Genomic DNA, 14,673 nt, shown 5'->3' with positions numbered 1-14,673 from the left:
GAACGACAATATGGGCTCGATTTTCCAAGCCCCGAGGAGGTGGGTTTGGAGGCGGGAGTGGTGGGAAAATTGCAGAATCGGGGGGCAGGAACCCATCCTGCCCCCAACCCGCCTCCGTGCCAATGTCCCAGGAGGTGGGTACCCGACCTGAGCTGGGAGCCGCCTCCCCGAGGCAGGAAGGGGATTAGTGCCAATTAACTGCCTGTTAACAGGTAGTTAACGGGCAGTTTTTTGCCTAATCCCTATTTTTAGCCCTTAAGTGTGGGCTGTCCGACGGCTCCGAACCACGCCAAGTTAGCGAGGCGGACCGTCGGTCTGCAGGGGTTGGAGGGGTCGAGATGTCCGTTGTGCAGGTGAATTTTGGGTGCATGTGTGGAGAGGTAAGTGTGTGAGGTAAGTGTAAAGTGTTTTAATTTAGTTTGACTTACCTTTACTTTCTCCTGCAGGCTTCCTTCAGTTCTCGGGAGTCCCCCAGCTCACCGGCACAGAAAGCAGAATGGCCGCTGAACTGTCAAAAGCTGCAGCCTCTGCTTTCTGGTCTGGAAAGCTCTCTAACTGAGTCTGAGTAGAAGGACTCAAGTTAGAAGACAGATTGTCAGAGTTTGCCAGCTTCACAGAGCTCTCAAACGCTGATTTTTCACCTGTCAAAAGCTCTTGACAGATGAAATGTCAATCGCTGACGTCACCAGTAACCAGGTGTCCCTTAATTGGCCTGCTGAGCCCGCTGGGCGGGCTTAACAAGGTCATTCAAGGGAAAATAGCGTGGGTTGACCACAAGTCGATGGAGGCGGGACTACAACCCAAAAAGTGGGAGTCCCGCCTCCAAAAGCTCCCCATTGACAAAATCAAGCCCTATGTGTCTAAATCAGGATGGCGGAGAACGGGAAGGTTTCTTAGTTACAATATAGGGTTATTTATTTGGACTCGTTCTTTGTTTATATTTATTTTCCTGGAAGGTCTCTTTGTTAACAATTGGTATTTTCACCATATCATGGCTTGTATTTATTATTCATTTTACTCTATTTACATGTATTTGGAGGCAGTGCTTGTCATGTGTCACATTCAGTTTGATGTTGTCTCTTTGACTGCCATTGTGCTAATGATGCTGAACTTCATGTCAAGACTGTGGAGGTTTTTGAACTATGGAAAGTTCTACAGTAATAGGTTAATTTTGACATTTTACTGTAAATTCTGCAATACCAAATGGGAAAAAGCTGCTGAAAGCTGTACAAAAACCCAGGAAAAAAGAACTCCCATTTACTTCACATCCCAAAGTGCTTTACAAGCAATATATTTTTTGTAAGTACCTCTACAGTTGTTATGTATTTGCAAAACAGCAAAGCCCTTCAGCCAGCAAATGAATAATCAGATCATCTGCTTTTGTGGTGTTGATTGAGGGAGGAATGTTGCCAGGAGAACTCCTTGCTCTTTTCCAAATAACCATGGGATCTGGTGAGTCCACTAAATTAGGCAGACATTGGTTTAACATCTCATCTGAAAGACGGCACCTCTGATGATGGCATACTCCCTCAGCGCTGCACTGAAATGTCAGCCTTGATTACGTGCTCAAGTCTAGTGGAGCTTGAAACCACAACCTCTGACTCAGAGGTGAGGTGCACCCAACTGAGCCAAGCTGCCACTGAGCTTTTGCTGCCATTAAAAATAAAACCTAGCTCAAAGAAATGGACTGTCCAGCCAAAATAGAGGAGGATCAATTTTGACTCGATATTGCAATTCAATAGTTGGCACCTCTGTACCAAATTCTTGAATGACATTAGCAGGGCATTTCGTTGCAGGGATCTTGAGTTCATAGAAAAATTGGAATTTCACATTGGCAACTGAGTCACATGCCTAAAACTACTGGTGCCTTGTGAGTCATTAAAAACCACTAGCAACTAATAGACTAGTTACACTACACAATTTGTGCGATGCAAAATAGTTTTGACTTTGCCTCAATGCAACCATTTAATGTAATTCAGCCTTGTGAGATCACCTCCAGGAGCTTCTGGAAATGTTTTAACCTCATTGGTTACTAACTCATCTGCACATCCCAGTTTTCCATTCATATGGTATTTCATTCATGAACTCAACAGATTGACTCCAATACATCCACCAAATAAATCTTTCTTACCCCATTAGGATTAGCTATTAGTTCATCTACATATTCTCTTTTAATTCTTATCATATTTTAATTGTATATTCAACAGACTGATATTGACAAATATATCTGCCAAATACTGTCCTTTCTAAGAAAGGGGGATCCCAAACCCCAGCCAAAAGCAGTGCATCTCAAGGAAGCCATCAACCAGTACCTCCATGTCACAATTGCTGAAGTGCACTTTACAGATTCTCCACTTGGCATTTCAACAGGATTTCCTCACACTACACAGCTGGAGACCCAACCCCTTTGTTTTGTATTAGTAGCTGAATGATAATTGCTGGGCTTAAACTGGTGTTAAAGCTGCATTACCACAGGGATGTGCTGATTGGTCAACTCACTTCCGCTATCGAAATGCATGGAGGCCACGTGCAGAAAGTGGCATTCAACTGCCATTTAAAAATGTTCCCAGACAAAATATGCAATATTGTTTGTACTTCATAAAAAGACATGAATGATATTGTGATGTGTTTCAAAATGACACATTTTACAGATTCTGCATGTTTTCCATTTATATTTGCTGCATGTTTGTTGGGAAATAGCCACGATTTTAAACAGCTGAAATGTAAAGAGGACATTCAATTACATTTCTTTGCTGCAGTCATCTTCATTCTTTAATGGAAGTTTATTTCCCAAATGCAAAGCTTCCTCTCCCTCTGTCTCTCTTCTTTCTCTCCCTCTTTCTCTACATGGTTTAGAGTGCTTGAAACTGATTATTAAATCTTTTTGCATTTAAACTCTCAACTCGGTCATTGCTGTCAGTTCAATGGAATAATTTATGTGGGTAATCAAAGAAAAGGAACGCTGTGCCAAAGGAGATATTAGGATATATTAAGAGGAGTGACCAAAAGCTTAGTCAAAGAGGTGGTTTTAAGAAGGGTCTTAAAAGGAGGAGAGGGAGGTAGAGTGGTGAAGGGCTTCAGGGAGTGAATTATAAGCTGAAGATCCTTGAAGGTAGGTGATCTTTCTTCCCATTAACAGATCACAAAATTTGGATGATGCTCAGACTCTGCATCAAGGCATGGTTGTTTGAACAGGGTAATGTGGAGAATTTTAACAAAGTCGTTACATTTTACAACACCGGGGACTTTGACTTTTCATAAAACATATGATACAGAATGGGTCAAATAGATGTCATGAATGAAGAACACTTGAACTACAAAGACAGATTTTGCAAATGAACTGGTATATGAAGATAAAGCTAAACCAGAAGACAAGAATATTTTTCACTTACATTATTGCTGCTTAAAGTGATTACTGAATATTGAGTAACAAATTGATGATGGATTTTTTTTAAGCCTGCTACCAGTAGGCTCCCCACTGGTAATTGTTCTTGACAGGCATCACAAACATTTACAAGAAACAGCTGCTGTAGTATAGTGGTGATGTTACTCGACAAACAACTCTGAGGTCATGAGTTGAAATCACACCATGGAATGTTTTGAAATTGAACTCTATTAAATTTGATAATTTGTAGATTGGCACCAGAAGCAATGAAAGCTGCTGGATTGTGGTTAAAAACCCAACTAGTTCACTAATGTCCTTCAGGGAGAAGACCTGCCACCCTTACCAATGACTACAGTCCTACACCATGTGGTTGATATTGGGAGCAAGCCACTCAATTGTAAAAACAATCAACAACAACTTGCATTTACATAGCGCCTTTAACGTAGTAAAACACCCCAAGGCTCTTCACAGGAGCATTATCAGACAAAATTTGACACTGAGCCACATAAGGAGACATTGGGACAGGTGACCAAAAGCTTGATCAAAGAGGTAAGTTTTAAGGAGCGTCGTAAAGAAGGAGAGAGGGGCAGAGAATGGAGAGGTTTACAGAGGGGATTCCAGAGCTTAGGACCGAGGGAGCTGAAGGCACGGCCACAAAAGGAGGTGTGAAGGAAATTGGGGATGCACAAGAGGCCAGAATTGGAGGAACACAGAGTTCTCGGAGGGTTGTAAGGCTAGAGGAGATTACAGAGATAGGGAGGGGCAAGGCCATGGAGGGATTTGAAGACCAGGATGAGAATTTTAAAATTGAGGCGTAGCCGGACCGGGAGTCAATGTAGGTCAACGAGCACAGGGTTGATGGATGAACGAGATTTTGTGCGAGTCAAGATATGGGCAGCAGAGTTTTGGATAATCTCAAGTTTACAGTGGCTGGAAGATGGGAGGCCCACCAGGAGAGAATTGCAATAGTTGAGGTAACCAAAGCATGGATGAGGTTTTTCAGCAGCAGATCGGCTGAGGCGGGGCGGAGATGGGCGATATTACAGAGCTGGAAGTAGGTGGCCTTGGTGATGGAGAGGATATGAAGTCGAAGCAAGATGTCCCACCACCTGCTTCTTAGATTAGCTAGCGATAGATAATGGCCCAGAAATTCAGTTCGGGGGCTTCCCGTGGATGCAAGCCCCCAATCTGCACTTACCTAGCACGCCAGCCGTTGAGCTGTGGGCCCGCGTGGGATTCTGATCCTGGGCCTCCTCCAACTGCCGGCGCGCAGTGCTTGCGTATCCCAGGGGCGCAGTTCGATGCATCCCCTGGGATCATGTGGGCCATGGAGAGCCAATGGTAGCAGGGAATGCTTCATTCATAAGTTTGACGGGAAGAGCTGTCAAACCTATAAATACTATAAGCCCCAAAACATCACTGAAACTTCAAATACATTTTTTTTTTATCACATTTTTAAAATAACTATAAATTACATGTAATAACTATTTTAAACAATAATTTACATTTTTGAAAAAATTAATTACATTTTCTAACGGGGCTAAAAATAAACTTACCTTTCTTTAAAGTATTTAAAAATAATAAACCTGTGGAAAAAATGTTTTAATTTTAATTAATTCACCACTTACCTTGTTAAAAGCAGGCCTTGCGCCTGCTTTTTTAAAGTGTAACTGCTGGAGACTTACCCTCCCGGAAAAACCTGGGAAAAAAATGTAAGTTTGATGCGCATGCGCTACCTCTCCGGCGCACGCGTTCCACCTCTCAACCCCTTTCAGGGGAACGGAAGTGCCGGTTTCCCGCACATGCGCAGTGCATGCACAAAACCGGCACTTCCATTGGGCCTACGGGCGAGTACCCAGTGCGTACTCACCCGTGGAGACCCGAATTTCTGGGCCATTATCTGCAGCTGTGCCAGAGTTGCCCACATCCTGACCACAAACAAATAAAGAATATAACTCTGTTTCCAGCCTCCAAGTAACAAGAGTGATGTTATAGATACAAGTCTAGCATGATTTTACAATAAACCTCATGATTTTGGAATAAACCTCAATGAACGATTAAAAAGGTGTTTTCATTACTTTTAAGGTTTTTCTCCACAAGCCGTGTGTTTATCCTGGGGCTTGTCCAATGAAGATTTTTCACTGGATTTCCTGACTGCTCTCGAAGTAACACATTTCTTTTGTGCTGCTTCAGCCTAGTGTGAAATGAGGTGAAGGATATGATTTCATAGCCTGAAACCGAGTGGAGTAATCCATTGCAATATGCTATGGAGAAAATCAGGATTGATAAAATAATGAAATAACATTTGGAATCCTGATATCTATGAATGCTGAGTCAAAGTTTGAATCTGAAATTATACAAATTTGGGCAAATACAGAAGAGGAGCATTCAATCACTGCTTAACTTACTGAGAACCATGGCATCGAAGGGAAGTAAGCAGCTCAGTCACACCTCTTGCAGGTGATAGAAATTTTGATTAAGTAAATAAATGATTCCTACCATTTAGGAAAAGCAAATGGCTGACTCTTGTGGGTTTGGCGTGCAGATTTGGGTTTGGATAAGGAACTGGTTGCATTTCCATTGACAAAGTAGTTATTAATGGTAGAGGTTCTGCATGGAGGTCAGAAACTGGTGGAGTCCTGCAAGGATCAATGTTGCTCTTTGCCATCTTTAGCAATAATCTGGATGAAGGCATCAGGAGAACTAGACAAAGATATGTGCGGGTATAAGGATCTTCAATGAAAAATAGATTTCGAGTGGATCTAGATACAGTGAGGGAGTGGGCCTGTGTCTGCCAGATGTCTTTTATATAATATAAATAAATGGGTGATGCACTTGGGTTGGAGCAGCTCCAAACATGCAGATTTGTGTGTTCAAGACTGCTGAGTGGGAGAAGGCCCTGAGAGTTATAGTGCAGGAGTCATTGAAGGTCCATGACAGTTGCCAAGGTTATTGCGAAAGTGAATAGGGTGTTTTGGATGTATGTATAAAATATAGGATTACTATCCTATCTTTTTATGATGCTTTGGTCTAGAATATTGTGTCCAGTTTTAGTCCTCTCGCTTGGTAGGTGATATAGAGGCCGGTATTGAGTCACCACCATTTTTTATAATTATTATTCTCGTGGAAAGTCCTGAACTGAACACCGCAAGCTATTTATTTTTTATGGCAATTCTTATTGTGTTGCTGAGATCACATTCCAGGGTCAGAAGAAAAAAATGAGTTACAAACAGAAGAGTACAACTTTAAATATATGATTATTGACAGGATCCAGCATGTCTCTGCATGTGTTTCAAATGTCTGTTTGCTGACAAGTTTCTATAAACTTGCTTTCACAGATCTCCTGCAAGGTAAAGAGTGGTCACCCCCACAAACCACTTATGACTTTCTGGCCATCATGGATATTGTACGTCCTGGATTTGCAAAGCAGAGGACACCCAATTCTGCAAAACAAGAAGATACCTATGAGGAGGAGGAAGATGAGACTGAACAGATGAGCAAGAGTAATGAGGAGGAGGATCACGGGGAACCAGCTTCAGAGTCTAAAAGAGTGTATTTGCATGGGACAACTCCCAAACCCCCAGATAAGGAAAAGAAGATGCCGCACGAGCTTCATAATGAGCTATGATCAGAAAGCAGAGTTCAGCAAGTGAGTATCTCGGAGTGTTGTCAGGCTAGAATGATTTTAGTGGCTGAGGCATAACTGAATTTGTGCCTGGATGTTATATGACCTTTATCAGTAAAGGATGCAAATTACTCGCTGAAGCTGATTGCACAACAGGAACTGAACACCCGTGAGTTAATCCTGTGATGCAGCTTAACATTTTCTGCATGAATCAGGCAAAAAAACAACCAGCCAATTTCCATTGGAAATAATGTAAACTCCTGGATGTCAAATGATTCAGTTATTCTTTTGTAGCATATATATGCATTTTGTTCCTTGGTTTAAAATTAGAAATTAATTGGGTGTATAACTGTAACTAAAAACACAGACTTGGCTGAATTTTTCAGTCTTCTATGTGTGACTGAATATAGTTGCACAGCATGAATTAGCTTATGGTACATCAAGCCTAACAGTTCCAAGGTGCTGTAGATTTGATTGGATTATGAATTTACGTTTTTACTGTGGTTTCCAGATGAAATTCTCTATGTACCATGCTCTGGTGAAGAACCCTTCCTTTCAACTTTCAGTAACTGTGTCTGAGTCTGCATTCCTGTATGTATTGAAGGTAAAATTAGTTTATAATCTTGACTCAAACTGCAGTACACATTGGCAGGATAGGGTTTGTTATTTATTCACCCAAACTAAGTCATGTCAATGTAAACCAGTTTTTAACTGTTTATAGAACCTTGTGGTGCTTGCGTTTTTAATAAACCACTCCCATTTATTAGTAATTTGAGGCTGTGTATGTAATTTTAAACCGCAATACTTTTTTTTGCATGTAGATAGTCCTTGTTAAACACTGTTGACAAAAATTATTGCATAGCTATCTGGTTTGTATTTCATAAGCTGCTGATTTTACAGACAGCAATAGCAACAATTTTAAAGGGGAAATGTGTTGTAATACAAAATCAACATTTTTTTAACAATTCAATAAAACCATAGTTATAAATCTCATCATCAAGAAACTACTTATGAAATAACGGTGGCGGCGTCCATGGAGTATAAATACTCGGGCGTGGGCCCCAGCTTGCCAGGGACATTTTGTAAGATGAGGAGCTAGTGAAATACAACTAGACCTCCATGTTCTGAAACAAGTTGATTAAAGCCTTGCTTTATGCTCAAACCAAGTGCGTAGTGAGTTTTATTACGTCAACCATCATGGATGAAACAATGATACTTGTATACAAAAATCTTTGATTTGCTCCTGGAGTCACAGGACTTAAAACAATTTCAACCACACTATTAGTTGGCTTTATCTTATAGTACAGTAAACTCTTTCTTATCTGGCACCTATGGGACCAGGATGGTGCCGGTTGATGGAAAAATTCTGGATAACAGAAAGGTATACCTACCATGGTGCTGCTTTTCCACTCACCATCGCCACTGACTAACTCGGCCACCGCGGGAGACTCGGACTTGGCAAAACGAGTGCTAGATGGATTCGGCAAGATTACTGGTTATTGAGATGTTGTTTTGTATTGAGATATATCTATTTTGCTGATTATTAAAGTATTCCGGATGATAAAGTGCCGTTTAAACAAGAGTTTACTGTATTATTTCTGTAAGGTCCTTATCAAGGCTGTGGATGGCTGTGTGAAACTACTCATAACATCCTGTTAGAAATTCTATTGCAAACAAGGAACAGTTCTGGCTTTAAAAGTGCCTAGCTAGTTATATCAAATAATTGTCATTATAACATGACAATACTTCATTAATTATTTTATTTCTACCTGTTTTGAGCTGACACATTTCAATTGTGAATACAGTGTTCCTGATTTAATGCAAATGCAGAAAAACACAGCAAAATTGGTTTATGAAAATCCCATGGATTCCATCAATGCAAGTCACATATTAGGAGATGGCTTTTTGTTCATTATGTAACATGAAATTACATTGACTATATTTTCCTTCATTTTTCAAATACCCAGAAAAATGCCACATTTTCATCATCATTTACAGCACACTGATGAAATTGGGGGAATGTGTACTTTTGAAATGAGTGATTTTTACAAATATGATTTTATAAACAGTAATGAAAATACAAGTAACCAATCCTAGCCCACTTGATATGATTATCTTTTCATGAGTCATTTACTCAGTATAAATATCAAAGTTGATTAATCTAGCCATGGACTTAGTTATGTAGAGCCACTCAATGAAGATGATGAATACTTAGAGATTCCATGGATTTCATCAATGCAAGTCGCCTGAGAGCGCTCCGCTTCTTCCTTGAACAGAGGCCCAACCGGTCCCCATCCACCACCACCCTCCTCCGCCTGGCTGAACCGGTTCTCACATTGAACAACTTCTCCTTTGACTCCACTCACTTCCTCCAAATTAAAGGTGTTGCTATGGGAACCTGCATGGATCCTAGCTATGCCTGCCTTTTCATGGGATATGTGCAACATTCTTTGTTCCAGTCCTACTCGCGCCCCCTCCCTCACCTCTTTTTTTCCGGTACATTGATGACTGTATCAGTGCCGTTTCCTGCTCTCGCCCTGAGCTAGAAAATGGTCCATCTCCGACTCTTCCCTTCCCTTCCTCGACTTCTCTGTCTCCATCTCTGGGGATAGGCTATTGACAAACATTCACTATAAGCCCACTGACTCCCACAGCTACCTGGACTACACTTCCTCCCACCCCGCTTCCTGCAAGGACTCTATTCCATTCTCCCAGTTTCTCCGTCTCTGCCACATCTGCTCTGGCGATGCATCCTTCCATGCTAGTGCTTCCGACATGTCTTTTTCCTCAAACGAGGATTCCCCTCTACTGTGGTTGACATGGCCCTTGACCGTGTCCATTCTATTTCCCGCACTTCTGCTCTCACCCCTTCCCCTCCCTCCCGGAACCACGATAGGGTTCCCCTTGTCCTCACCTTTCACCCCACCAGCCTCCACATTCAACGGATCATCCTCCACCATTTGCGCCACCTCCAGCGTGATCCCACCACCAAACACATCTTCCCCTCACCTCCCCTTTCAGCATTCTGAAGCGACCGCTCCCTCCGTGACACCCTGGTCCACTCCTCTATCACCCCCAACACCCCTTCCCTTTCACCCGGCACCTTCACGTGCAAGCACAGGAAATGCAACACATGCCCTTTTACATCCTTCCCACTGTCCAGGGCCCCAAACACTCCTTCCAGGTGAAACAGCAAATTACTTGTACTTGCAATTTAGTATACTGTATTCACTGCTCACGATGCAGTCTCCTCTACATTGGGGAAACCAAACACAGATTGGGTGACCGCTTTGCGGAACACCTCCGTTCAGTCTGTAAGGGTGACCCCAAGCTTCCGGTCGCCTGTCACTTTAATTCTCCACTCCATTCCCACTCTGACCTCTCCGTCCTCAGCCTTTTACACTGTTCCAATGAAGCTCAACGTAAACTCGAGGAGCAGCACCTCATCTTTCGATTAGGCACTTTACAGCCTTCTAGACTCAACATCGAGTTCAACAATTTCAGACCATAACCTCTGCCCCCAATTTCAGACCATAACCTCTGCCCCCAATTTCAGACCATAACCTCTGCTCCCAATTTCAGACCATAACCTCTGCCCCTATCTTTAAAAAAAAAAATTCTCTCTCATGGCAGCTGTCAATCATTCTGCCATTGCCATTTACACTTCATCTAGAGTCATCTTTTGTTTCTTGACTTGTCCCATTACCATCTCCTTTGCCTTGCACCATCATCCCTTTAGTCTCTTAAGCTCTCCCGCCTTCCATCCTATCACAGACCTTCCCTTTTGTTCTTTCCTCCCCTCCCCCCCTCTCCCTGCCCCTGCATTTGCTTAAAAACCTGCTCCATCTCCAACTTTTTCCAGTTCTGACGAAGGGTCATCGACCTGAAACGTTAGCTCTGTTTCTCTCTCCACAGATGCTGCCTGACCTGAGTATTTCCAGCACTTTCTCTTTTTATTTCAGATTTCCAGCATCCGCAGTATTTTGCTTTTGACTTGGTGATCAAGCCTTGCATGTAATTTGTAACATTACAAATGAGATGTTTGTGTCATGAAGGGGAAAAAAAAGTATTGCAGAAAGGAATTTTCTTGGACCAAGTCACCGTGTTTCAGTCCCTTCTGCTCTTCAGTTTAAAGGCAAAATTGGCATAATCACATGGGGATGGGTAAAAGGGCCTTTATTTGGACAGGAAAAATATGGTGAGTGGTGCCTGTAAAGTATGTGTCTATACTTAATCCAACAATGAAGAGACAGCTTGGAAGATTCAACGTAGGTCTTTACTTAATACCAACAGGCGGGAACTGAGGGGAGATCAGTACCCACAGTACTATTTATACCCCTATGGCCAGGAGTGGTACTATGGTATCACTACGCCCTACAAAGTAGTGCCGCCCTGGCCATAGGTTTAAAGTAACATACATATTACATACACAACATTCCTCCCCTTTTAATTAAAACGTACCCGTGCAATTAAGTCAACAGATGCACCATAACTAGGGCTAATAACATTTGGTAACACAATATACATAACATATTTACATCAGAGTTGTCTACCTATATATATATATATATATATAAAAAGAAACATAGATTCAGTCTCTGAGGAGGCCTCCTGTCTCGACTAGGATAACGTCTTTCTCTAGTCGGTCTCGGTGTAGGCGGCGGTACTTCTGTCACCACTTCATCGCTGGAGTCGTCGATGTCTGATGGCACATCCTGTGCCGTGGAGATCACTGGAGTGCTGAACTCCTCGCAATCCTGAGACCTCTAACGACGAGCTGGGCCGTGATTCCGCTGTAGCAATGTGCTGAGACGTTTGAGGTAGTGAATCAGTTGGGTTTCTGGACTCCACAAGTTGATCAGCATGTCGTCTGATTATGCCGTCCCCTGTATCCACTGTGTACATCAAAGGTCCCTGGCGGGCCTTTATCGTACCAGACCGCCACTTTTCATTTCTATAATCACGGGCCAACACTTGCTGCCCCACCTCGAAGCTCCGTGTCTGTCTGTCAGGAGCCCTACGAAATACTCGGTTTTCCACATCTCTCCGGATGTTTGGTCTGAGCAATTCAAGGCGAGACCTTAACCTTCTATTAAAGAACATGATGGCGGGGGCCTGGTTGGTCACCGTATGTGCAGCATTACGGTACGCAAATAGGAAATTGTCCATCTTGTGTTGTGGCAACCTTTCCTCCCCCATCGCCTTGATGGCCTTTTTAAAAGTCTGTACAAAGCGCTCTGCCAGCCCATTTGTAGACGGATGATATGGTGCAGACGTATAATGTCGCACTCCATTCCTTTTTAGGAATGCTTGAAATTCTTCTGCCACAAATTGTGGCCCATTGTCCGAACAGACTTGCTCGGGCACCCCGTTTCGGGCAAAAATGGTCCTTAAGACTGCGACCGTCTTTTCAGCTGTCGTTGATGACATCTTTATGACCTCCGGCCATTTTGAGTGGGCGTCCACTACAATAAGGAACATCGCATCCAGGAAGGGCCCAGCGAAGTCCACGTGGATCCTTTGCCACGGCATTGTGGGCCACTCCCACGGATGTAGTGGGGCTTGGGGTGGTACGTTCTGTACCATCTGGCACCCTTGGCACGCTTTTGCTACTTCCTCGATGTCCCTGTCAATGCCGGGCCACCAGACGTAGGCTCTGGCGAGGCTTTTCATTTTGACACCCCCCAGATGACCTTCGTGTAAGTCCCGCAACACTTTATGTTGTAATTTTTGAGGGACCACCACCCTGGCTCCGCACATCAATGTGCCCCGGCAGACAGACAACTGGTCCTTCCTTGCCGAAAACGCCGGCAATGATGCGTCACCCTGCGCCAGCCAGCCTTTCACGGTCAATTCGTAAACCCTTGCCAGTGTCAGGTCGTTCTGTGTTTCCCGCTCGATACATTGGCTGGTGATGGGCAAGTGTTCCATAACAGCCGTATGATATATTTCCACGGGGCCCTGTACTATCTCTTTGATCTCGGCAGGCAATGGTAGCCACGACAGGCCATCCGCATTGCCATGCTGTTTGGTACCCTTATATTCGATAAGGTACTGGTGTGCGCCTAAGAACAGTGACCATCTCTGTAGCCTTTGGGCCGTCATCAGGGGCACCCCTTTTGTTGGATTAAATATCGACACCAACGGTTGATGATCCGTCAGTAGTGTGAAACGTTGCCCATGTAGGTAGTGGTGGAATTTTTTTACACCCCACACCAGACTGAGGGCCTCCCTGTCGATTTGCGCATAGTTTCTTTCGGCTGTAGTTAACGACCTTGAGGCAAATGCTATTGGCCTCTCCGTCCCATTGGGAAATTTGTGTGACAACACTGCCCCTATACCATACGGGGAGGCGTCACATGCCAACCTCATTGGCATTTTTGGGTCAAAGTGTGCGAGCACTTCCTTTGATGTAATGAGTTGTTTACCCTTTTTAAAAGCAGCCTCACACACTTCGTCCCAATTCCAGGAGACTCCCCTTTGCAGCAATGAATTTAGTGGCTGTAAAATGGACGATAAGTTCGGGAGGAACTTATGGTAATAGTTTATAAGGCCTAAGAATGATCGTAACTGAGATACATTCTCAAGGGGCGGGGCCTTCACTACTGCCTCGATCTTTTCCGGGGACTTATGCAGGCCTTCCTTGTCTATAATGTGACCACAGTATGAGATACGTTCCTGGAAAAACTCACATTTCTGCTTGTTCGCCCTGAGTCCGTATTGTTGTAACCGCAGAAGTACTTGCTCCAGGTTAGCGAGGTGGTCGTTATCCGTTTGTCCTGTCACCAGGATGTCATCCAGGTAGCATTGCGTTCCTGGAATGCCCTGTAAGACCTGTTCCATGGTCCTCTGCCATATTGCCGGGGCGGACGCCACACCAAATACCAGGCGATTGTACTGGTACAATCCCTTGTGTGTGTTAATCGTTAGGAGCTTTTTCGAGTCCTGTTCCACCTCCATCTGTAAATAAGCTTGACAAAGGTCAATCTTCGTAAAGTGTCTACCCCCAGCTAACGATGCGAATATGTCCTCTATCCGCGGCAGCGGATACTGTACCGTGTGCAGGACTGGGTTAATATTTATCTTAAAATCCCCGCAAATGCGAACCTTCTTTGGTTCCCCCGGTGTGTTATTTGCAGATTTCTTTATAACTGGGATGATGGGCGTGGCCCACTCACTCCATTCAATCTTTGTAAGGACACCTGCACTCTCTAAGGCATCCAGTTCTGTTTCCACAGCTGGCCGAATGGCGTAAGGCACCGGTCTGGCCTTACAAAACTTGGGGTTTGCGTCTTGAGCAATAGTTATTTTTGCTCTAATGTCCTTTAAGGTCCCCAGCCCTTGTTGGAACACCTCTGGCGTTTTTGCCAATATTTTCGACAGCCTGCTTGTAATGGTTGTATCATCCTTGGTGGTCTCTACTTTTAACTCGTGTATCGACTTCCAGTCGAAATGGATTTTTCTTATCCACTCCCTACCCAAAAGTGGTGGTCCACCGTTTGGTAGGACATATAAATAAAGTCCTGGCACTTTTCTGCCGTTGTATTTAACTGTTACTTGCATTTTTCCCTTCGGGTAAACTTTTTGTCCCATATATGTTTTTAATTTAATTTCCGTATCCTTTAAGGGAATGCGTTTGAACAGCCTGTTATAATCTTGTTCA

The 14,673-nt window shown here is 43.5% G+C and overlaps 1 protein-coding gene across 3 annotated transcripts in view; it reads left to right on the top strand.

Annotated features, from left to right (window-relative positions):
• txndc16 (thioredoxin domain containing 16) overlaps window positions 1-8,559 on the top strand; it is a 242,333-nt gene extending 233,774 nt beyond the window's left edge. For all 3 annotated transcript variants that reach the window (XM_086003184.1, XM_086003182.1, XM_086003183.1), the window contains one exon: window positions 6,724-8,559. In XM_086003184.1, coding sequence (XP_085859310.1) covers window positions 6,724-7,013 — 290 coding nt within the window. In that variant the 3' untranslated portion in view covers window positions 7,014-8,559. The remainder of the gene's footprint in view (window positions 1-6,723) is intronic.
• Window positions 8,560-14,673: the final 6,114 nt, after the last annotated feature.

This window comes from Somniosus microcephalus, chromosome 12, assembly GCF_052327205.1.
Source record: "Somniosus microcephalus isolate GS21.2 chromosome 12, FLI_Smic_1.0, whole genome shotgun sequence".
Lineage (NCBI taxonomy): Eukaryota > Metazoa > Chordata > Chondrichthyes > Squaliformes > Somniosidae > Somniosus > Somniosus microcephalus.
The sequence above is the reverse complement of the archived record's forward strand: the minus strand, read 5'-3'. Positions and strand labels throughout refer to the sequence as shown.